We start from the raw sequence: 24,615 nt of genomic DNA, 5'->3' as shown, positions 1-24,615 counted from the left end.
GAATATTCAATTCAATACTAAATTGATTTCTCAAAAGCCAAGTCAGTAATGAGCCACATTTCCCTCATACCACTATATTGAGCCAAACTCAAAAGTTTCTCTCATTGGTGCAAAGGTGATCCCTTTTGCATAATCTCTTTACAGCTCTAGCAACAAAGAGATAACACCATAAAGACTAACACAGTCCTAGGAAGTTGAAATAAGGCTTGAAAATGAGGCCTGTGTTTAGTAACTGTGTCATGAGACATTCCCCCACCTCCAAAGAGTTTGGATTGCCCCTTAGCCTCCCCGTCCTCTGAAGTATGAGAGATGGTTACAAAGGAGGTGTGATATCATTTAGTGTGAACATGTGTTAAAGGTTTGGGAACATTTGCTGGTGGGGGAGGTGTGACAGATGGGGTTTGCTTTCATGCTTGGGGTCTAATTGATTGCCATATTTGGAGTGCAAATACATGGCTTCCCTGGTCCCTTCTCTTTCCTTACCAGAGAAGAGAATTAGACCCACACCCACTTCAGTGACACGTAGCAGGGGGTGCCCAAAGGCCCCAAGCCTCAAGTCTTTTGTCCCAAGCACCCCAGATCTCATCATCAGTTTGTTTGTATGCTGCTTTCGCACAAAACTGCGCCCAAAGTAGCTCAGAACGTTATCAAATGAACAATAATGTTACACATTTCAAAATGCATTAGGATAGATAGACAGACAGATGATAGATTAAAATATTATATCAGTAATTACAAAACCTCAATCCATATGTAACATTGTATAAAAATGATTAGTTAACCAAACCTAATTTAACCCAGGTGGCGCTGTGGGTTAAACCACAGAGTCTAGGGCTTGCTGATCAGAAGGTCGGCAGTTCGAATCGCTGCAATGGGGTGAGCTCCCGTTGCTCGGTCCCAGCTCCTGCCCACCTAGCAGTTCAAAAGCACATCAAAGTGCAAGTAGATAAATAGGTACCGCTCCGGCGGGAAGGTAAACGGCGTTTCCGTGCACTGCTGTGATTCGCCAGAAGCAGCTTTGTCATGCTGGCCACATGACCCGGAAGCTGTCTGCGGACAAACACTGGCTCCCTCGGCCTATAAAGCGAGATGAGCGCCGCAACCCCAGAGTCAGACACGACTGGACCTGATGGTCAGGGGCCCCTTTACCTTTACCTTACTAATTTAATAACGTGAGCTGAGCAACACTGAATAAAACAATATGAATAAACTAACATAAAATAATAAACTAAACAAAAGTGAGATCTTCAAAAACACAACTGGGGGCACTTACAAAGTGCAGTCCTGGTGAAATGCCCAGTCATTTAAATTTGCTCAGAGGCAGCTTAAATAAATATATATTAGCATATGAAATGTTATTTACATTTGTGCCATGCGCCCGTGCCTCCGGGTGCTTTTTAGTACCTTAAGCAGCACCCACACTACCTGGCCCTGGGTGGTCCAATGGAGTCTTTTTCTTTTTCAGAATGATCCAAAGCTCATTTGTTGACATGGAGAACATGTTTGAGCTCTTCAGCGAGGAGGAGGAAGTGAGTTCAGGCCACATCTATGCTGCTGTGAATAGCTGCTAGCCTATGCTCTCTTAGATACCTCTTCCTTTCCCTTCAGCAACTTAAGGGGCTTTTTTGGAAGTGACTTCTCTCTGATTGTTCACTGTCTGGACTGGGTGATAAGACAGAAATGGGAATAGTGATGCTGAATCCCTGTTGTGCTCAAGCACCGAAATTCAAAGGCCACTGTGTGCTTGGAAAACAAAGGGCAATTGCTCTTCACATAGCTTGGCATTAATCTACAGGGCTCATGCCTTCAGAGTGTTGCTATGATAGCCATGTCCTCTCAGGGAGTCTGTTTCTCTGACTGCTTGTAATATTTGCGGGGAGGGGGATTTTTGGCATAAGCTCCTGCATGCAAACCACATCCTCTACCCACTGACCCTACACTCCCCCCCCCTCTTCAGGAGCTCCTGTGCTTCCGCACACATGGCTTGCCTAGTTAGGCCCAAGACCATGCATGATGTCACAGATTTGTTTACCTGTAGGTGAAGGACGTACCAGGTGCTGCAGACCTTCGTTTTCTGGCAGGACGCGTGGAATTTGAAAATGTCTATTTTGGCTATGTGGAAGGGTAAGGGGGAAGGTCCAGAGAGTTGGGTGGGTGGGTGGTGAGTCAGGAAAGTAGGGGGTGGAGAAGATAGTAAAGAGATTGTGGTACGGTAGGTAACGGGGGGGTGGGGGTGGGGGAGGAGTGGATGCTCAAAGGATGAAGGAAGATGTGGTGGGCCTCATCAGAATGTTGGAGATGCTTTTTGTTCACTTTCCTCACAGGAGGGAAGTCCTGCGTGATGTTTCCTTCACAGTGATGCCTGGGCAGACCCTTGCACTGGTAAGGAGAGAGTTCTGCCTAGAATTAACAGCGTTCCCTCATGTTTCCTTTGTCCTCTTTTGCCTCTGCTGCAGCGGGAGCAGTGGCAGGTCCCACGGAAGGGGGCCCCCAGCGCTTCTTCCTGCTTACTCGTTCCTCCCACTGGCTGTACCCATATTGACCCTTCCTCGCCCCCCTCTCTCTGCCCAGGTGGGACCCTCTGGCTCAGGAAAGAGCACCATCATTCGCCTGCTCTTCCGCTTCTATGACGTGTGGGGAGGCTGCATCCGAATTGATGGGCAGGATATCTCCAAGGTAACGAGGCCATTATGTTGTGGCGATAGGAGAGGTTAGATTCACCTAACCAGCCCCCTCAGTGGAAGACCTGCACAAAGACTTCTTTCCCTCTCCTCCCCTCCCCTCCCCTCCCCTCTCCTCTCCTCGCCCCCACCCCACCCTGCCCCCTGGAATTAGCTTTGGAGGGTGGTCAGGAGCACCCCCATTAGAGTGGGCGGGAGGGGTTGGAGAATAGTTCCATCTGGCAAGTTGCAATGCTTGCACAGTTGAAATGAGTGGAAGAATGCAATGTTGAAATCCTCCCAAAGGCTTCATTAGTGAGGTGCCAGAGTCCTCCAGCATGGAATGGAGACAAGGCTCTTGGCATGACGGGTGGAAGGAGGTGTCATCCAAAGGAACAAGCAGCTAGCATCCTTGGAATCATGTTATTCCGCTTAAAACAAGGAAGGGGAACCTCAGGCCCGGGGGGCGAAATCTAGCCCTGTGCACTTCTCTGTTTGGCCCTCAGAAGTCTCCCCAGGCAACAACCCTTCTCCTCAGGCCATATCCTTCACTGTCTTTCACTTTGCACCCTCCATGAGTGTTTTTGCCTGACTGGAATATGTCCTTCGACTTCTGAGAAGATATTTCTTGGTTGCCTGAATAGACGACACAGAGGGGAGTGTGGGAGTGTGTGGAAAAACTAGAGTATTGTGCAAAGATAACATTTAAATGTGTTGCTCGGCCCACTTGTGTCTCTGGCCCTGCCCGCCATTGCCATTCGGCCCCCAAGCTTAAAAGGTTCCCCCACATTGGCCGAAAGGGCTAAAGTAGCCCTTGAATGGGTCTGCCACCTTCCACTTGCGTACACACACTAACTCACTCAGGCACATACATTTCTCCTTCTGCTCCTCAGGACTTTTCCTGCCCCAGCCCAGATGCTTAATTCCTGGTTTATGCTGATTGCCCCCAGCAAAGCAGAGACGTGTGATTCCATTTAGGGACAGATGAAAGAGCTGTGCGGTGGAAGGCACAGCTGCAAACTGCCTCCACCTCTCCTCTGGCCACCCAGGCTCACTGGGGGAACTGCTATAGGATGTCTGGGGAAGAGTCCTAGATGCCCCATCTGGGTGCCAGGATTTCATGAGGGTCTGAGGTTGGGGGGGGGATTGAAGGGCAGCTGCTCCTTTCATGTGTGCTCCAGCTGCTTGCTGTCTGCTCTTTTGAAATGTGTGGTTCCCCTAGCCTCCCCCACTAGGGTTTTTAATTTTTTTAAAAAAAACCTATCCTGCAGGGTTCTTATTTTCACTGGATATTGGAGCAAAATATCTCTAGGAAGCAATGGAAGCTGAGATGCAGGGTAGATGGCACGGCAAACAAGCGTGTAAGAGTATGGCGGGAAGCTTGAAAGATACACCCCTTCCCGTGTTGTGTGTGTGCACACACATCTTTTCTCCCTCTGATCAAACCATTCTCCCCCCACAAACCTCCACCTAATTTCCCAAAAATAGCAAAACATGTTTACCAAAAGCAACAGAAGAGCGAGTGGTGATTTGCTCATTCAATGTGCCTTCAGCTCTTTGGATTAAAATACGACAGCATGACTCTCATTTGCCACCATCTGCCTTTCTCCGCATCTCCTATAGTGAGGAAAGACACTGACATGGAGCTCTGTAGGGTATAGATGTTGCTCAGCTCAACTGAGATTAATCACAGAATGTGTCTTGCATTGAAAGGCTTACAATTCTAATGTCCAGAGAATGGCCAGGCTGCCCAAATAATAATCTTTCTCCAAGTTCTACCCTGGGATTTGTGTTACTGGGCCCTCTAGACTGGTGTCTCCTTTTACGGGTGTATTCTGCAACATGTCGCTATAGCATATTAGCAGTAGATTTACTCCGGACTGGACTGTACACACACCATTTATTCATTGTTCTGCAATGCTTCCCCCGTTGCCGTCAGGACGGGCAACTCTTGCGCTACGGCACAATGAAAGCAGGACAAAGGACAACAACCCAGATAATGAAGAGTTTGAAAAGTTACATGATTTCAGCAGGAAACTACAGGGCATGCACCAATGGGAACTGAAGCCCTGAAATGTTTGCAGGTGTTGTGGAGAGCAAGATCATGTATGAGCAGAAGCAATCTCATCAAGAATGGACCATAAAAGAGGGCATTGGGTTGGGTGGTGGCTGCTGTCTAATCTGGGAAATTGCCCCCACTTCAGGGTGTGCTATCATGGTTGTTCATAGTGACAAGACCCACCCCGCAGATGCCTCAAGCTAAACTCCATAAGGCTGTGACAACACCACACTGCTTTGGGGAGGGTGTGTGGGTGTACGCTATTCCTAGCTGGGCGATGTCATCTTCCTTTCCCTTCTCTCTGCCCCCACTTCAACCCACCCATTTCCCTTTCCCCACAGGCCAAGCAGGCTTCTCTGCGCTCCCACATTGGTGTGGTGCCTCAGGACACTGTCCTCTTTAACGATACCATTCGCAACAACATTCGGTATGGACGCATCGATGCCACCAACGACGAGGTGATCGAGGCAGCGATCACGGCTAATATCCATGAACGCATCCTCACCTTCCCCGATGGTAAGGGGCCGCTTGCCACCTTTGGCTTACACTTGCTGTGCCATCAAGCTCGTAATCTACCCTGCAGGATGCTGTGAAACCCAGGATGCTTCTATCGAGATGCCTCCTCTTCTGCTGCAGCTCACTGGTGCAGCACATGCCTTGCATGCAAAAGGCCCCGGGTTTCATCACTTGGCCTCTCCAGGCAGGGATGAGACAGAGAGGCTCCGATCTGAGACCCAGCAGCCAGTGAGTGCCAATGGCCAGGGAGGGCAAGAGGCACCAGACTGGGGAAGGCAGGTGTGGGAAGTGCTGAGCTAGAGGGACCCACAATCTACTTCCTCATTCGGCAACTTTCTGTGTTCTTATCTGATCCGAAAGGACCTGTCCCTGGCTCTTACTCTCTCCCTTTCAGAGTCTCCCTTACAGACTCTGCTCATCTCAATGGGTCGAATTCAGTGGGCCATGTGCACAAGGAATGAGCTCACTTCCCACAATGGGACTTTTCCTTCTCCCCCAGCCCCACACACTCCTGGTCCTTCATACACACACTGAACCCATCACAGGGATTCCCCCAACTCTCCAGAGCAGATTTTGGGGGGAGGCAGCATGAGGAGAGGGGAGGAAGTTCTGTTGCATGAGTGGACGTCATCCAACACACACAACTTAGTGGAATCCTATTCAATGTTTTCTAAAAGCTTTTTAAGGTCTTCAGTTAACATGAGCAAAGTCTGTGGCAGTCCAGACTCCCACCCTAGCAGAAACCCTGTAAGAGCAGTTGATAGAAGGACCCAGGCCTGGCTCTAGGTGTAGTCCCGGTGGCGCGGGGCGCGGGGCCGGCAGGGGGGCGCTGCACGGCAAAGCCACGCGGAAGCCATGCTGCGCGCTGCGCGGGTGGGGGCACCGGAGCGATTTCCGCGCCTCAGCGCCAGGGCGCCCGACCTGCCTGAGATGGCCCTGGAAGGACCTTTGGGCAATGAGAGCAATCAGGATTGGCTTCCGAAACTAGACATTCAGAGTTTGTCCCATCCCTTCCTGTTTTAAAGTGCCCCAGCCAGTAGACTTTGGGTTCGCTAAAAGTGTCCATTTCAAATCTCCCTTGGCAGTAGACCTGGGAGGTGTAGCAAGATGCTGTAAGTGGCCAAAAGAACCAAGGCACTCACAGTGCCTGAGCAGCAGAAGTCACAGGTAGTCACTCTCTATTCCACAGCATTTGATTTTTCTTTGTCCACTTCTACCTGGCAGGTTATGATACACAGGTTGGTGAGCGAGGTCTGAAGCTGAGTGGAGGGGAGAAGCAGCGAGTCGCTATTGCCCGCACCATCTTGAAGAACCCCCAGATCCTCTTCTTTGATGAGGTGAAGAAGGCAAATAATCAAACTCACACAGAGCAATCTGGGTTTTCCGATTGCTGGTCCTTGCCTTGCCAAAACGCTATCACCCACACAAAAGAGGGGGGAGGACTTGGCATGCTCAGGAGACCCACCGCTTGCATTAATACGAAAATCATTTAGGAGTAAACAAACAAAATCTGAAGGGTGAGAGAGCATGCCAGAAATAACTGAATTAAGGACTGAGCATGCAAAGTGAGTACAAAATGCTAACTGACCATTGGGGGGGTTGGAAAAATGGGGTGTGGGTGGGGAAGGGAACTGGAATGAAGTGACAGGAGCCTTGATCAGAAGCCTTCCCAGTATAATGTTGCTGGTCCATCTATTTCTGAAATTCATGGGTGTTTGGCTCTCCTTATGTAGCTAGAACTGTGCCACCAGTGCACAGGAGGGGAGGTATCAGCATGCCTGGAGGAGACCAAGTAGGGTTTTTTTGGAGGGGGGGGGGATAACCGTAAGGGAACAAAAACAAAGCACCCCAAAACATGCTCAGTGACAATAAATGCTGGCTGTTTGGGTGAGGAGGGATGGACTGAACTACCCATTTCATGCTGCAACGTTTTGTTGTGGGTCACACTTGTTTCCTTGTTCCTAAAGCTAGCCATCATCTGCCCTTTGTCCCCTTCCTCATATGCTCTCCTTTCTTGGAGCTGAAACCCTGGAAATGGTTGGGAGAATGGGTAGCACTCAGCCTTCCTGAATCTGGGAACCTCCATTCACAGCCACGATACTATTCAGCTACGTGGAGGCCTTCTTTACCATTTCACCTGACCCAAGGGATCTTCTCTGCCATTCTTGTCCTCCCGCACTGATGCAACGAAGCAAAGACCAGCTCTCATATTTGTTGTGGGCATGAATGGGATTATGCTCATAGATATGCCAGTGGCTTCGCATTGGCAATCAGTGTCAAGAGTCCCTGACCCTCATCCACCCACTGCTTTGCCTTGAGTTGCAACTTAAGTTCTGGTACATTTTGAACCTGTTTCATAATTGCAGCAGTTTTAGTACTGCCTAATTCTATTGTAATGCACTCTGGGATCACTTTCAGGCGACGTCAGCGCTGGACACCAAGACTGAGAGGACTATCCAGGCATCCCTGGCTAAAGTGTGTGCGAACCGCACCACCATCATCGTAGCTCACAGGTATGGGGAAGCATCCTGCCACAGGAGCTTTCTGTTCAGGGCTTCAGCATAATAGCAGCAGGAGGGATGCTGCAGCCTTCGGAAGAGGAGAGCCTAAATACTAGTTCCTCACTTGCATCAATAGTTCCTGGCAGACTCCTCTTCCCTCTCTAGGGAGCTCTAACATGTGGTGTGTTATATTGAGAATCCTGAGCTGGGGAGGGATCACTACTGCATTCTGCCCTCTTGATAACATTTTTGGTGGTTGTGCTCTCTGCAGGCTTTCCACGGTGATCAAGGCTGATCAAATCCTAGTTATCAAGGAGGGCCGAGTGATGGAGCGAGGAAGGTAAGCTCTTAGCCATGCCCAGAGCTAAAAATTATAAATAAGATTTATAACTGGCAACCCATCCATGGATTTTTTTATTTTTATTTTTGCAATGTGTATAAATTATGCAAATTGCAAGCCCTTTAAGGCCATCAGAGTTTTACAAGCAGAACAGCCACAGGGTTGGGCTGTGTATCTTCAAAAGGATCCCCTACGAAGGCGAGCAAATAATGGGTGTGTGGATGCTTCTGAGGGATGAAGGGGGTGCACCTGGCATGGAGCCTTGTGAAATTAACTCTCTCTGCCCCTTTAACAGGCACGAAGAGCTAGTGGACAAAGGTGGCCTCTACTCTGACATGTGGCTGCAACAAGGAAGTGACACGGAGGTGGAGAGCAAGACCAGTGTTGAGTCAACTGCAGAAAGCAAGGCCAGTGCTTCGACCAAAGCAGGAAGCAAGGAAAAGACAGAGGAGGGGGAGACAGAGGAGGGGGAAGAAGAGGAGGGGGAAGAAGAGGAGGGGGAGGAAGGGGAGGAAGAGGAGGGGGAAGAAGAAGAAGAGGAGGAGGAGGAGGAGGAAGAAGAAGAAGAATCATCCAAGAAATGAGAACTACTGAGCAGCTGACAGTGACAACAGCAAATCCTACAAGGATGTGGCTTCGAAGCCAAAAAGGCAGCAGCTGCCACCTCTGCTGTTAGATTTGTGAACCTCCTCTGTATGGCATAAAGGGGGGAATGCTCAGACACCCAGAGCACACAGCAGATCCACTAAGTTAGCAGTGAGGCCATGGAGACCAAACTGGAGGAAGACTACAGGCTGCGTACAGTTCCCAGCATGCAGTTCTTCATGAGCAGGACCTGCACATAGTGCTAGAGCAACTTCAGAGTATATTCTCCAAGCTACTGCCAGCGTTCCTGGGAAAGCTGTTGCTTGGTGATCCAGGTGTATTATCAGGGAATTGTGAAAGGGGTGGGGGGGGGAGGCAGGGACCAGGGCTGCCTTGCCCCACCGTTCTCCCCAGCAAAATGTCTTCCCTTGCAAAGATGAATGGGGTGTGGAGGTGGGGGGCATGCATGAACGTTTGCCAGCACTTTGTATACAACCACAGAGGGAGAAGCCTGCAGAATGGCTGTGTGTGTGTTTTTGTAAGTTCTGATTTTGAGGTGTCCCGTTTTAATTTTCATAAAGTCAAAAAAGTGTTTTCAGATCCATGGATCCCGTTTTTAGTTTTGTCTGCGGGGGAGAAGGATTCGAAAATGCTTAGGGTAATGAACCCCAGATGTTGGCAGACTACAACTCCCACCATCCTTATTGGTCCATGCTGGGAACTTGGGAGTCATGCTGACAACAACAGGTTCCCTATCTCAAAAGGGTTTTGGCTGGCTGGCAGATGGGATGGAGACCCTTCTCACTTCCTCAGAACGGAGAGCACAGAGAGAAAGTGCTTCTCATGCTGTGTTAAGTATCAAAATGCGTCCGGTTTACTTGGATCCCTTGACTACAAGGACGTGGAAAAACAAGAGGGGACCTGGAGTCACGGAGACAAGGTAGAAAGGAGGAGCAGGGCACAGAAAAATAATAAGAAACGCCTCTCCCATCTCCTACCCAGCCCAGGTAGCTGCTTTTCTGTTTGGTGGCTCTATGGAGGCCACTTTCAGAAGGACCTAAATGGTTCCTACTGTGGAGCTATTCAGCTCCAGGCAGTCTTGGGTTGTGTGGGCAAGCGATGGTAGCCCTGGCCAAGACTCTGGGAATTCTGCCCCTCGATCTTTAGACAGAACTATCCATGGGCCTGGTGCTGGAGAGAGTAACAGACACAGGGGAAAAGGAGCCAATCCCTAGTTCTGATCAGCTTCAGCTTTATCTTTGCAGCGTCAGACATGAGTTCGTCGCCTTACTGCTTCTAACTCCCAAGAAGGCACCACAACAAGTTAAAACAGCAACTGAAGGAGGAAGCCAAGAACAGTGGCCCTTTTATTCAAGGGGCTGGTTGTTTTACAGCACATTCCCCATTCCCACAATCTCTCTCAGCAGAAGGTGCTTTAGGGTTTGCATGCAAGAGTTCTTCAACTTTAGCTCCCAAGTGAAAGGGGGCGGGGAGGAAACTGCCATATTTCCGGGGTGTGTGTGCGTGTTTGTGCAGCACAGTGTCTGCATTAGGGCAGCTGCTGTTCCCCACTTGCTCTTCCCATACTTCTGTGGGGCTCTGACTTACTAGTCTAGCAATGATTGTCACCCTACTGCTTCCGTCCGCATGCTTGGCCATATCTGAAGATGCCAGAATAGGATTGGCTATATATATTTATATGTGTGTGTACCTGGCTTCTCCTTTTAGCTGTGGCTCCCAGAAGAGGCTTTTGAGGGTCCTGTGTGGCAGTTTGCACAGCAACAAACCTGTCTGTTAGCTATCGCTAACGCCACCCACGTCCTCTGGAGCCAAGAAAACCTCATGGGGGGTGGGGGAAGGGTCAATGGGGCTCCAATCTTGAGGAAAGTCCCAGGGCAGCACCCCGCTGAGGCTCAGTCATCGTCCTGTTGCAGCTGCTGGTGCCTGCTCTGGTACCACAACATGGTGGGAAGGTTCTGGCAGCCTTGGTAGCGGCGCTGGCGCTCCTCTTCCCCCAGGGGTGGCACAGAGTGGCAGGGCGCCCCTGCTAATGAGACATTGAGCAGCTGGGCTGGGGTACCCGAGCCGAAGACTGCAGACCACGGACCCACCTGCAAGGAACGAGAGAAATTGCTTCACTTAAGGTTGCTCTGGGCCACAACTCAGTCCGTCATCAGCATCAATGCTTATATAGCGCTTCCAATGCATCAGTGTTTCAGGTACATTATCTCAGTATCTTATACAATCGGCCTGTAAGGATGGCCGGTAAAGCAAACTGAATTACCATGTTTCTCCGATAGGCAGTTTAACCTTGTAGGTTAAACTGTACCATCCTTAATAAATAAAAAAAAGACATCCCCTGAAAATAAGCCACCATGTGTCTTTTTGAGGAAAAATAAATATAAAACGGTGTCTTATTTTTGGAGAAACACGGTAAGGCTGCCTGGCTGGCTTCCACATGCTCTAAAAAATGATAAGTTTCAAGTGACTTCCTTTAGTTTGTTGCATCCAACCCTGTGCCATCAGTTGGAATTAACCAATTTAGCCTGGATCCAGACTCGGCTCTAGGTGTAGTCCCGGCGGCGCGGGGCGCCGGGCCGGCAAAGCCATGCGGAAGCCGTGGGGCGGGGGCGCCGGAGCGATCTCAGCACCAGGGCGCCCGACCTGCTTGAGATGGCCCTGTCTGGATCCATTGTACTTGATTAAAAAAATCAGTTCAAACTACCTTGAATGTACACACCTTTTATCCTTTTCCTTTTAATGGCAACGGTCTGCTTTTGAGCAGTAAAACTAATTGGGTGGGATGTAACAAAATACACGTTTTTCTTTCCAAAGGTGCCATATTGCACATCAAAAGACTCCTTTAGTGCAAGCTAGCTTCCACAAACTTCAGGTGTCATTCTCTAATTGTCATCACAGATGGCCTGTGTGTCAGTTATATGAGCAAAGGTTGGCTCTGGCCATTTGCCAAGTTCTAGTTTACAGCATTGTTGCCTCTACACCTAAGCATTTAGTTCTCAGTCTGTCGTGCTGCCCAATTGATTCCCTACTCTTTCCCTACACACAGAGGAGAAACCAAATTGGTTGCAAGATGGTGCATAAGATGGCTTGGCCTTCGGCAGGCATCCCCAAATGGCAGCCCTCCAGATGTTTTGGCCTACAACTCCCATAATCCCTAGCTAACAGGACCAGTGGTCAGGGATGATGGGAATTGTAGTCCAAAACATCTGGAGGGCCAAAGTTTGGGGATGCCTGGCCTTAGGGTTGCCAGACTCAATAGAGGACAGGACTTCTGTGACTTTAATTGCCCTGCTCTCTTTTGAGTCTGGAAACAAAGAGAAACCAGCAGACCCTTTGCTTGGAAATTAAACAAAGGGTCTGCTGGTTTCTCTTTAAGGTTTCCAGACTCAAAAGAGAGCAGCGCAATTAAAGGCACAGAAGTCCTGTCCTCTATTGAGTCTGGCAACCCTACTTGGCCTTACCAGGAGCTGTGATGTTCCCTGAACTTGCTGCACAGCACAGGCCAGTTTTCATCTATGTCAATTTTCCAAGCACCAATGTCCCTACTCCCCGCTCCCCTCCCCTGGAACTGGGAGTAGAGCCCAGGGAGTGCTGCCACCCAGTTAGTGATGCTGCCACTAGAAGCGGCCACTTTGAACTGGAGAGACACCTGTTGCTAGTGCCACCTGCCAGAAAGCAATGTGAGGACTTGGGCTTCCTAGTCACTATTTTGAGCCTCCTGGTATTCTGTCCAGAACAAACGAATGCATCCTTGGCATCTCTTGAGGGACCATCAATTGGTGGCAGAGCATATGCATGCAGAAGGTACCAGGTTCAAAACCCGGTGTCTCCAGTTGAAAGGATCTGACAGCAGGCGAGAGCCAAGGTTGCCTATGTCTGTCCTATGCTCTGCAAACACCAAGTCTTGGACTCCGAACATTCACGGCCCACCTTCCTTCCATGGCACTTACCGGCAATAAATGCTGGAGGAGGCACTGGTCAGGCTGCAGTCCGGCCCAGAACTCGGCAAACGCCGACCCACCGCTGGTGGTAGTGGTGGCAGTGGCGGTGCTACGTATGAGCACCACGTTGGGATGTCGCCGAGATGCCCGCAGCTTCTTCGTCAGTGGCCCCGGATAGCTCTGGTCAAGGAAGAGGAGAACCCGGCGAGCGTTGCAGCTCTCCAAGTCTGCTAGCAGCTCCGAGATGGGGTACCGCTCCTTAGGATCTGCCTGTTGCAGGGAAAGGACAGCTCATCCGCACCTGCCCCTTGGTCACAGACACACACGCACACCCCTCCCCGCTCTACAGTTGGGAGATCAAGGGGATTCCATTGCCTGGGAGTTAAAAGGAGCGGATTAAATGGGAAAGAGCAAGACAGGGCGAGCACCCACTGCAAAGGCCGGTGTTGTTTTCTCCCTGCAGGCACACATGAAAGAGCTGGATGGCCCTTTGAAGGGAACAGAGGAGAGGAGAGGGCTGCAGCCTCCACCTGCAGTTCTGTCAGCATCTCTCCTTCCTCCAGTCGGGCTTCCCAGGACATGCCTGGACAGGTGGGATGACCTCCTCCACCCCTCTGCAAGAGTGGCTCACTTCACTTTCCATTTCCAGCCTAGGAAACCCCAAAGGAAACGTGGCAAATGGCCAAACGCAGCCCTTTGAGAAGGGCTGGTGCCGCTTTGTATGTGTGCACAAGCATCTTGGGCAGCCGCTCCGCATTTTCCTGCCCCAGTTGGGTTTACTTGGCACCCCTACTTCACTGCTCCCTGCCAGCAATTGATCATGGCTTACCCTATTGTGATAAATGCATGAGTGACAGTCTCCTTTATATCGTTAGCGTCCCCATTCCCTGCTCGGCTAGGCAGTTTACATTAGCATCAATAGCCAAGGTCCTTTTTTGGATGTATCATGATGAAGTAGGATTCATTCATTTAACAAGATATATATACCACTTGACTGCTGTAAAACCTCCAAGTGGTTTTACTTGTAAGTTAACCTGCTGCTGCTGCTGCTTGCTTTATTCTGAACCAACCTGTAGCTTTTCCCAACAAGCAACATTCATCTGCACTTTGGCTGAACACTGGGCAGGTGGCCTGTGGCTGTTGTCACGGATTTAAAATTCTAACTTTTAAAAAGTGAGGAGCAGTGAAGAACACCATGACGGGTTTCCTATTGGATTTCTATGGCTGTCTCAATTCACCTGGAGACAATTCCTGGGCAGAGCCACAGACTCCTTGACAAAATAATACGTATGTTTAATAGCACTGCTCATGGGGAGTAATTTAGACCATTTCCTCGATGTATTTCTCCCTCTGATCTCTCTCTTCCTCTGCCTAACTTACCTGGTGGGTTACCCCCCCCCCCAATAAATTGGCAAGAGATGTGTCCCAAGAGATGATATCCCTGCTGTGAAATAAGCAGCACCACTTTGTAACTTGTGCGGTACTGTATTTCTTGTGCCCCCCCACACGTTAACTCACATATAGAGATTGTGCACCAGAGGAGGGGTGAGAGGGAGGGAGGGAGGGACATACCCTTCTCCTCTCCTCCTTCAGTGATGTCATACCTGGTTCCATCATGCCACCCCACCATCCTCCGATAATGCACACCCCATCCACCCTTAAGCTCTGGAGGGTTTTGGCTACACATGCAAAATTCCAGTAGGAGAGGGTTGGTATCAATAGAGGATGGGATAGAACCTTCCTCCTATCATAGCTAAAGCTAAAGGGCTAAAAAAAGGGACCATTCCCATCATACCTGAACAATGATAGATCAGCTTGGCTTGGCAATTTTTTAAAAAATCCTCAAAAAAAGAAAACAGCGGGTTCATTTTGTCTCCTATACCCTTTTGAAATGTGGCTCTTTTGGGGGAGGTGTTATTGGGTTATTGTACTTATTTTGATTTTATATATTGTGATCTTTTCTGTGAACTGCCCTGAGACCTCCAGGTATAGGGTGGTATATAAATTCAATCAATCAATCAATCAATCAATACAGAAATGGCTTGTGATGTTTCGTAAAGGGAGTATTGAGACAAGTGCCTGGGACAGCCAATGTTGGCGGCTCCATGGGCAAGTGCTGCTCTGCTCCTCCTAGACAGCCTCTCCCTCGCTTCCAGCCCTGACCCCCCCCCCACTTACAATGCCATTACGGTTGGCATCCCACAGCAGCATGGTGCCATCGCTGGCTGCTGGGCTGTTGAGGTAGAGCACCAGCGAGTCGGCACAGTGGAGGCTCCTGCAGACCAGGGCCAGGTGGGAGCGAATAGCCAGCTTCTCGGTGGCTGGGTGCACGTCGCCCATCTCCACAGTCACTGTCCGGAAAAGAAGAGGGAGAGAGGGATCTGCTAATCCCATATCCCAAAGGTCTGTCTCCAACCCGCTCCAGTCTCATACACCAAAGCAGCGGTTCCCCCCACAAACCACCCAAAAACGATCGGTCTTGGCACACCACTTAATGTTTTTTCTGCCTGTTGTACCAATTGGAAAACACCATGCTAGATGCTGCCTGATTTTTCAAGCTGTATTCCAAGTCCTTCTTATATGTTGCGTTTTATTGCGTTCTGTCGTTTCAAATTGTAATGTAATAAAATGCAAGGAAAGAAAAATGAAGAAGCATGAAAATACAATTGAGTATTTAATGCGAACCACCTGAAAGAAGCTTGACTACAGTTTGGGAACACCTTCCCTGTGGCATCCTCATTCCTCCTACCGCCACTTGCTCCCTGCCACCACATCCTGCCCACTTGGGAAGGGGCCAGAGTTGGGAGCAGCATGGGAATATTTGCTAGGCTCCCTCATTAGCCCACTCTACAAAATGCCCCACAGGTGGTTTGGTCCATGCTGTGCAGGCATGTAATTTTTGCAGGGACATGTAACCCAAAGGCTAGATTTCACCAGGGCTAGATTACTTATGCATTCACACCCAGCATTTTCTCAAGAGGGATGGACAAGTAGGATGACACTCTGAAATGCAATACACCCCCCCCCCTGCAGAACCTTGGTGGCAGGGAGAAGGAAGTGCCAGGAACAGAGTCTTGCCTCTGAAGAGCAGCTCAGTGCAGACAGACACCCCTGAGTAGGGCTGGGGGGATATATTGATAGATCATCCAAAACCGGTTTCTGGCCATATTGTGATAACTGTTTCAAAATAAATGACCCGGCAATATATTGTGAATCACACGTGTGTGTGTGTGTGTGTGTGTGTGTGTCCACACACACACACACACATATTATGCAAAAATCGTGATATTGGAAAACCAGGAACCCCTCCTTATCTCCTCCTTATTCCTTATTTTAGACATTGTGATATATCAGTCTATCACAATATTTAGCTGGTGATATATCACAATATTGAAAACCAGATTATCGCCCAGCCCTACCTATGGGCACTGAAAAGTGACCCCCCTAAGGAAACCAAGAGCCCTGTCGCACCATTGCAGCCGACAGCTAGCTCTCTATCGTGCTGGTACCTGAGGCCTGCCCCTCGCTCGCGAAGAAGGCCTTGATGTGCTCTTGGCGGAAGCCGTTCCGTCGAAGCATCTGGTAGAAGAGCAGCAGGTTCTGCGCATGGCGGGGGTAGGTGACCTGCTCCTGCCAGCCACCTGGGGGAGAAGCACAGTAAGCAATCCAGGAAAAAATGGTGGAGGAGAGGCTGAAGCTGGTTGCAAGGGGCATAGTAGCACTAACACTGTTCTTCAAGGAGAAAGGGGGCCCCTTAAGCTCATGCCCACTAGAACAAAGCCGTTGCTCAGTGGCAGAGCAAGTACAGTGGTACCTCAGTTTTAGTACACAATTGGTTCCAGAAGTCTGTACTTAACCTGAAGCGTACTTAACCTGAAGCGAACTTTCCCATTGAAAGTAATGTAAAGTGGATTAATCCGTTCCAGATGGTCCGTGGAGTACTTAAAACTGAAGCGTACTTAACCTGAAGCGAACTTTCCCATTGAAAGTAATGGAAAGTGGATTAGTCCGTTCCAGATGGGTCCGCAGAGTACTTAAACTAAAAGTACTCAAACAGAAGCAAACTTAAACCGAGGTATGACTGTACTTGCACACAGAAAGACCCGGGTTCAATCCCTGGCGTCCCCAGGTAGGGTTGGGCATGTCCGCTGCCTGAAGCCTGGAGAGCCGCTGCCAATCAGAGTGGCCAATACTCAGCTAAGTGGACCAATGGGCTGACTCAGCACAAGGCTGAGCCTCCAGTCAGATTCACCCTCATCCATCCGCTGGCCAAATGCAATGGCTTGCAGTGGTGTGCGGTCAGTGGACAGGGGGACTATGCTAGTCCCCTAAATGTCCCTGCTAAATTTGATTATTAAAGCCTGGCGCCTCCTTCCCAAAGCCCAGGAAGCTTCTGCCAGTTTAGGGAGGGAGGCGCGATGCTCTCTCACACACAATGTCGCCCCCTCCCGCAATCGCCCTCACAAGCTGCTGCCTCTGGCCCTAACTGTTACCCTAGGAAAAAGTTCACCTCACACTGCTGATGGCTTCAGATTCCCAGAACCAGCAGCTCCTCACAGCCCCCAGGCACCACTTCTCACCTACAATCAGCACAGCGTGGTCACATGTCTGGTACATGCGGCAAGACTTGTACAGCGGAAGCTGCTGCCGGTGGCATCGCCGCGTGTTCTTGTTGAGTTCGCAGTAAGCGGCTGTGGAGCTGGAGCTCGCAAGGGGCAGGGGCTCTGGGCAGGGGCTGTATCCACGGAGATCTGGGAAAGAAAAGGAAGTGTAGCAGGACGGCAGGAGGGGAGAGAATCTCAGGCCCATGGAGCACAGAAACTTAAACTTCGTAGATAGATTAGATAGATAGATAGATAGATAGATAGATAGATAGATAGATAGATAGATGATAGATAGATAGATAGATGATAGATGATAGATGATAGATGATAGATGATAGATAGATAGATAGATAGATAGATAGATAGAGAGAGAGAGAGAGAGAGAGAGAGAGAGAGAGAGAGATAGATAGATAGATAGATAGATAGATAGATAGATGGTGCACATTGTTCTTCCCTTCCCATTTTGTCTTCACAACCAGGTAGGTTAGGCTGACAGGCAGTGACTGGCCCAAGATCACCCTATGAGCTGCAAGGCTGAGTGGGGATTTGAACCTCGGTCTCCCAGGTCCTAACCCGGAAATCTAACCACTGTGTCAGACTGTGTCATCTACCTGCTGCATCCCTTCTTCCTCCACTGCTCACGTACCAACCTTTGGACTTCCTAAATTCTGAAAGTGGGGGAGTCTCCTTTGTGGTTTACAATCCTGATCCTGTAACCCCGCCCCCCACTGCCCATCCAATCCTGGTACTTACCCACGCAGTTCAACCTTTGCAAGTGTTTGGGGTCCTGTGCCCCCACTACCATGGGCAGAAAATGGATCTCACAGAGACCAACAGGGGGCTCCTCGCGGCGGATGCGTCCCACAGACCGCTGGCTCCTTCCTTTGCCACGGCCCGGTCGGCGCTTCAGCTGGTTTTCACAGCGGCTCCTCTGGGCTGGAATCAAGCATTCGTAGCCACCTGAAGGAAAAGAACAAACATGTCCGGAATACAACCTGCTGAGAAAATTCCCTATACAGGGCTGCCTTCAGGTGTCTTCTAAAAGTCAGATTGTTGTTTATTTCCTTGACATCGTTCCACAGGGCGGGCGTAACTACTGAGAAGGCCCTCTGCCTTTAGTTTCACTTTTTGCAATGAGGGAACCGCCAGAAGGCCCTCAGAGCTGGACCCCAGTGTCTGGGCTGGGCGACTGGGGTGGAGACGCTCCTTTAGGTATACATGGTTGAGGCCATTTAGGGCTTTAAAGGTCAGCATCAACACTTTGAATTGTGCTCAGAAATGTACTGGGAGCCAATGTAGGTCTTTCAGGACCAGTGTTATGTGGCCCGGTGGCTGCTCCCAGTCATCAATCTGGCAGCCGCATTCTGGATTAGTTGTAGTTTCTGGGTCACCTTCAAGGGTAGCCCCATGCAGAGCGCATTGCTGTAGTCCAAGTGGGAGATAACCAGAGCATGTACCACTCTGGCTAGACAGAGCACAGGTAGGCAGGGTCTCAGCTGGCATACCAGATGGAGCTGGAAGACAGCTGCCCTGGACACAGAATAATAGATATTTCACACACACACACACACACACAAAATTTTATTTTAGTGCATGGTTTAATTTTCTTAATTTCTCCGTGGGACAAGCAGAGTTCAAAAAGGTGCCAACAGATTATTAGATTCTGTGGAACAGATGGTGGAAAAAAATCTTTGCTTCAGTTGTGATCTATGAGCAGTTTATAGAGCATGTGCAACACCCTCAACTCTGTGGAAAGACCAGAGAAAATATATATCTTGTTTTTCTTTATTTTGTCTTATTATATACTGTTTATGACCATTTGCCTCCTGTTTGCTGGGGGTTCACAATATTTTTTGCATTCTTGTTTGTATGTATTATTTAAAACTTCAGTAAAAATGTTTTTTAAAAGAAAAAAACACAAAAACAGCAACAAGCCATAATCGCCTGTGCATACTACGTCTCTACTGTAAAATGTGCAGAACCAAGTCAGACTCTTGTCTCCCCAAGCAGAATAAAAGAGGATTTCCTCCTAGAGGTGTAAAGTATGGAATATAAAACTCCCTCCAAAAAATGGAGAGGATAGGAAAGGAGTTGGTTGCCAGTTAGGCTGCAATGCTTGGCCAATTAATTCACCAGGCTGATGGATTAAAACATATTTTTGATAGGCTAAAAAAGGACTCCATGATTAATCACACTTTTTTAAAAAAAGTTAATCATTTTAAAATAATGAAGGTTAATTATTTTTAAAATAAAGAAGATGCATTCCTCCTCTGTTGTCTCAGCCACATGCTTGAAAAGCTCTTCTAATATGGGACTTGCAATATGCAGAAATGCTCATAAACATATTTCTTTTTAAGGATGCTTTTCCCCTTTTAGAATTTTTTTTATTTCCCCATTTACATAGAACAAATCAATTAATTAACTAAGCATATCTAACTAACACTACTTTGTCTACTCAGAAGCAAATCCTATTGAATTCAATGGAGCCACAGAGCCTAGGGCTTGCCGATCAGAAGGTCGGCGGTTCAAATCCCCGCGACGGGGTGAGCTCCCATTGCTCGGTCCCTGCTCCTGCCAACCTAGCAGTTCAAAAGCATGTCAAAGTGCAAGTAGATAAATAGGAACCGCTCTGGCGGGAAGGTAAACAGAGTGTCTGTGTGCTGCTCTGGTTCGCCAGAAGCAGCTTTGTCATGCTGGCCACATGACCTGGAAGCTATACGCCGGCTCCCTCGGCCAATAACGCGAGATGAGCGCTGCAACCCCAGAGTTGCCCGCGACTGGACCTAATGGCCAGGGGTCCCTTTACCTTTACTCCCAGGTGAGATGGTTTAGGATTAGAGCAACAATCCTACTTTTCAACATCAGCAAGAAAGACTGATGTGAAGGAAATGCTCCCCGGGCTCAGATAAACTCATTGAGTTGTATTCAGCGCCGAAGAGCAAGGGATTATCCTTGCAGAAGGAGAGGCTTTCTCCCTCTCCTCCCCTTTGCACAGCCCCTAAATCTGTTCTGGGGGTTCCCTCAACCCTCTGGATCAGATTTGGGGATTGCACAGGGGGGAGGGAATCCTATTGCACTAGCACAAGTATTTGGCTGATTTCTGCCCGCCACATATCTTATATATCACAGATTCTGGGATTCCTCTGTTCAAAGGGCTAAACTCTGATTCAAACTAAGCCCTGAAAGACACCCAGAGTATTAGCCCATCAATGACAGTCATGCCGAGAGAGATTCCACCCAGGTGAGCCTCCCACCTGTCATCCTTTGCACTGCAGCACCTTCTAACGCTTTCCTGTGCCAGACTCTTCCTCTCATGCCACCTCTGCCTTGAGATTACAGAAGCTTACTAGAGCCCAGAGAGCCCATCACGGCTGTAGGGATGGATTTTTCCCCAGCCATTCCCAGGATCAGGAGGGAACTGGAGATGCCCCTCCAGCAGTAGATCCTCTCTCTTGGCTATCTCAAATTCTCCGAGTAACCCCTGCAGACTGGTCTCAGGATGCCACTGCAGACAGGACTGACACAAACACACTGAGCTAGGGACAGCGTCACACACAACTCACTGATGGAAAGGAGAGACTGTGAGAGTCTCCTGACAGTCTCAACTGCACTTGCCAATTGCACTTATAAAAGCATGTGTGTGGAAGGCAGAGGAGATGAGAACAGGAGCATATGTGAAAGGAGGATGCTGGAGAAGCCAGACAGCCTTCCTTCCAGATCTCACTGGCTCATAGGATCAGAGGGAACCCAAAGACCAGTCCTTTGTAAGCAGGTGCTCCTCACATCTCACACCAAACCCTGCTTAACTCCTACCATGGAAATCAGTGTCTGGCAAAGAGGAAGAGCCAGGATTACTGAAGAGCAGGCAACTAGATCCCTTGAGCAACTGAGAAGTTACAAGATCAATCACCCTTCAAATCTTATCCAGTAGGACATCATCTTGCAACCCCAAACATTGTTCCTACACTGTGGAATGTCTCTCCCTCTGCCATACCTGAACTATCATCCACCAGTTGATTTTCTTGAAAAGACGTATATTTTGGTTCAAGCTTTTCCTTAATTCCTGATTCTATAATAACTGTTTTCCTGGGTTATTTTTTTAAAATGTTCTATCTGTTTTTAGGATACTGTCTAATTTTCTTTTTTGTGGATTTCTGTACACTGTTTAGAGGTTTTTTTAATATTAAGCAGTCTATAAATGCTTTTAATCAAACAAACAAACAAACAAATATAAAAACTGCTTTTAATTAATTCCATTAGCCCATCCTCAGTGGAAACTTTATCGGACAGTTTAATCTCCCGCCCCAACATTCTCTTCCCTGTCTTTTAAGATACACTACTGGGGCAAAGGGCACTCTGCCCGAAGCGATGCTGAAAAAGAAGCTACAAAATATCTGAAGAGGTGATCCAACACCAGGAGGGTGATTAAAGTGCATAAACCAGCCAGTACTTTTCGTGAGAAAAGAATATCCCGAGGATAAGGCAGGTCACAGGGTGCAGCAGTTGAGATACTGAATCTTGGGGAAGGGAAGGGGCAAGTGCCTATTTTGCAAACCAGAGGGGCACTGGGCCTCAGATATGACTGGATCTCATATCTAACCGCTGTACGACGTTTCTTTTAAACCACCTTATTTTATGCCGGGTCATCTGATGTGGACGCCTTTACAGAGCAGAGCAGATGCTGGGGGCGGTTACACAGCGATGAAGGAAAGGCATTCTGCATATGCTTAGGATCAGTCTCCTCTATAGGATTGCTCCTTGTAGTTTAGGGTTGAAATGCAGATTTGAGCACAAATGCCAGATCTGATCTGGGTCTGGCACCATGGAACGGGAGGAAATAGGAAGCCTGGGGTGGGATAGGCGCAAGCCAAGATGTTCTCTGCTGGGAGTGGTCGCCCACGGGGCGCGCGTGGCCTGAGGATGCGGCATTCACTCACCCACGTAGATGCTGTCGCGGCTCCGGCATCGGCGCGGGCTGACGTTGAAGTCGACATAGAAGAGCAGGAGCGGGTGGCCGAAGTTGGCGCCCGGGGTGGGGTCCAGCACGAGGATGGCGTCTTGCGCGGAGGGCGCGCCGGTGGGGCGCAGCAGGCTGCCGCTCTGGTTTCGGCCGGCCACGAAGGGCGGAGCGCCGGGCCTGTCTCCCCAGCCGTCGGGCAGCAGCGCCCGCACCTTGTGGCCCGGGCGGGCGGGCTCGGAGACATAGACGGCGGGGCCAGGCCCCTGGGAAAGGCGCGCCAGGCGCTGGCACTGCGGCCGCGGCAAGAGCCCACCGCGCTCGGGACACTGCGCCGCCGCCACGTGCCGAAGCGCCGCCGCCGCCCAGCGCGCCACCCGCGCCTCGGAGAAGCGGTTCCCCGACGGGGCGGCCGCGCACGGCCAAGCGAGGGAGGCAGCGGCCAGCGCCAACAGCAGCGGGGCCATGGGGCGGCTGGAGCCCTCGCCGTGCGCCCCGCAGCAGCTCCGCGCGCTCTGCCCGGCCAGCGGGGCTCCGAGTCCCCGCCCTGCCCCGACAGGAGGAGGAGGAGACGGAGGTGGCTGCGGGTGGGGGGAGCCAAGGACTGCGTCCCTCCAAGCCCCGCGTCCCCTTTTGCTGCTTGCTGGGCAGCTCCTATTGCCCCACCCTGCTGTCCCTGCTGCTTCTCTCCGACGGGGCGGCTCGTTCCTCTCCCGGCGCCCTCGTCTGCTCTCCACACGGATAACGACAAGAATCCACCAGGACAGATAGGACCCCCCCCCCAAGTTGGGCGCCTGCGGGTCAAGAGAAAGGAGGCAACGCGAGGAAAGGCATAAGCAGTTAATTTTCAAATTTCCAAACTGGCCCAGCCCTGAAAACTGTACAGCAACAATGAAGAAAAGGGCCTCCAAACACCAAACATATGCAGAGTGTGTTTGTCATCATTAACCATCGGTAGGACAGTCATGGACGAACACCCAGGAGCATAGCTGCCAAGTTTTCCCTTTTCTCACGAGGAAGCCTATTCGGCATAAGGGAATTTCCCTTAAAAAAAGGGATAACTTGGCAGCTATGCCCAGGAGAGTTATCCAGGTCGACCTCTCCCCCCGCCAAAAGGAGAGTCGATGTATAATCTTACGCAACAATTCCCACCTGGCCCATTGAATTCTCGAGGGTTTTCATCTAAGTAGAAGGCACGGGCTGTTAGTGTGGCTTTCCTGTTTCCTATTCCAATTAATGGAAACATCGTTCCAAGGGGCACAGAACTCCTGAGCATAAGCTCAGTGTGCGCGCCTCCCTTTCATGCGAAGACTGCCTCCAACTCACACCCGGAGGGGCGAGACCCTTCGGGTGGGATCCGTGTTATTTCCCTCATATTAAACCTTTATTGAAATAATCCAAGTTCACAGCCGGTATATTTTGAATACTGTGCTTCTGAAGGCAACAACGGCCTCTTTCATGAATGAATGAAGGTGCGCCTGACTTGGACGGAGGCGCGCCCTGTGCTGGGGAAAACCGAATTACAGTATTTGGGTTGCCGAAAGAGCTCTCCCGACTTCATCCCCCGACGCTGAACTGTTCCGTACATCGCTCGATCCCTCTCTCTGTGTTATTGCAGTCGGTGGCCCGACGGGGCGGGAAGAAGGCTTCTGCCCCAGAGTGCGCGCGCGCACTCGTGTTTTTGTTATCTGCAGGCTTAATTGGGAGCTGCGGCTGCGGCTGCCTTGGAGCGTCATGCGCCGACCTGGACGCCCTACGACGGCAGCAATAGAGCCCTCTCCTCGGTTGCAGGCCCCACGTTGGACGCGTTCTGACCCATTCCGCACCCTGATAGAGTGCAAACCCACGCATGTTTACTCGGAATAAGTCCCACTGTGTCCCAAAAAACATCAGTGTTGCAGATAGGGCCGGCTGTGGGGCCAGAGTACAATGCCCTGAAGCTTGAGGGGAGGGAGGATGACCATCATCCCAAGAGTGGCAGATGGGGGAGCAGCAAATAGGCCTGGCATCAGCATCTTGGACGGAAAGGGGCACCTTGGAGCCCAACAGGACTCATGCTGGTTATACTCTCGATCTCAGGACGACAGGGAGAAACGTGCTAAGAGGAAGGCACGCTTGGCAAATCCACACCGTGATCAACTCCTGCCTGGGAACCAATGTCCCCACTGTGGAAGGATGTGTGGATCCAGAATTGGCCTCCAAAGGTCACTTACGGACCCATTGTTAAAACTGTGTTTATGGAAGACAATCTTACTCGGCACGAGTGATCGCCAAAGAAAGACAGGATCCTTTCGTTCTTCATACAGAAAGATAAGGGACTGCAGGCTGGGCATGCACATGATTCAGATGCTTGGCTCATTTATTATTATTATTATTATTATTATTCACATTATTCCTTTCTTCAACAAAATACAACTTATTCATGCATGAA

At 49.9% G+C, this 24,615-nt stretch overlaps 2 protein-coding genes across 3 annotated transcripts in view; one reads left to right on the top strand and one right to left on the bottom strand.

Annotated features, from left to right (window-relative positions):
- The window catches only part of ABCB6 (ATP binding cassette subfamily B member 6 (LAN blood group)), a 28,550-nt gene extending 19,289 nt beyond the window's left edge, over positions 1–9,261 (top strand). For both annotated transcript variants that reach the window (XM_035126995.3, XM_035127005.3), the window contains exons 12-20: positions 1,466–1,529; positions 2,039–2,124; positions 2,325–2,382; positions 2,572–2,676; positions 5,061–5,235; positions 6,460–6,572; positions 7,654–7,748; positions 8,008–8,076; positions 8,372–9,261. In XM_035126995.3, the coding sequence (XP_034982886.1) occupies positions 1,466–1,529; positions 2,039–2,124; positions 2,325–2,382; positions 2,572–2,676; positions 5,061–5,235; positions 6,460–6,572; positions 7,654–7,748; positions 8,008–8,076; positions 8,372–8,660 (1,054 nt within the window). In that variant the 3' untranslated portion in view covers positions 8,661–9,261. The remainder of the gene's footprint in view (positions 1–1,465; positions 1,530–2,038; positions 2,125–2,324; positions 2,383–2,571; positions 2,677–5,060; positions 5,236–6,459; positions 6,573–7,653; positions 7,749–8,007; positions 8,077–8,371) is intronic.
- Positions 9,262–9,987: 726 nt separating this feature from the next.
- Positions 9,988–22,866, bottom strand: LOC118090808 (uncharacterized). The gene is made up of 7 exons (XM_035127040.3): positions 22,165–22,866; positions 17,981–18,187; positions 17,204–17,374; positions 16,133–16,264; positions 14,802–14,974; positions 12,633–12,893; positions 9,988–10,772 (listed from the first exon to the last, which is right to left on the bottom strand). The coding sequence occupies exons 1-7, from the start codon at positions 22,649–22,651 to the stop codon at positions 10,575–10,577; spliced, it is 1,629 nt and encodes a 542-aa protein (XP_034982931.2). The 5' UTR covers positions 22,652–22,866; the 3' UTR covers positions 9,988–10,574.
- Between the last annotated feature and the right edge of the window lie 1,749 nt (positions 22,867–24,615).

Source organism: Zootoca vivipara, chromosome 1, assembly GCF_965207765.1.
Source record: "Zootoca vivipara chromosome 1, rZooViv2.hap1.1, whole genome shotgun sequence".
Taxonomy (NCBI): domain Eukaryota; kingdom Metazoa; phylum Chordata; class Lepidosauria; order Squamata; family Lacertidae; genus Zootoca; species Zootoca vivipara.
This window is presented reverse-complemented; position numbering and strand designations above follow the sequence as displayed.

Coding starts and splice junctions, on each gene's coding strand:
- LOC118090808 (XM_035127040.3), bottom strand. CDS start 22,651: ATGGCCCCGCTGCTGTTGGCGCTGGCCGCTGCCTCCCTCGCTTGGCCG. Junction 17,375..17,980: donor GCAAAGGTTGAACTGCGTGG/GTAAGTACCAGG, acceptor TTTCTTTCCCAG/ATCTCCGTGGATACAGCCCC. Junction 16,265..17,203: donor CCACGCTGTGCTGATTGTAG/GTGAGAAGTGGT, acceptor CTTCTCCCCCAG/GTGGCTGGCAGGAGCAGGTC.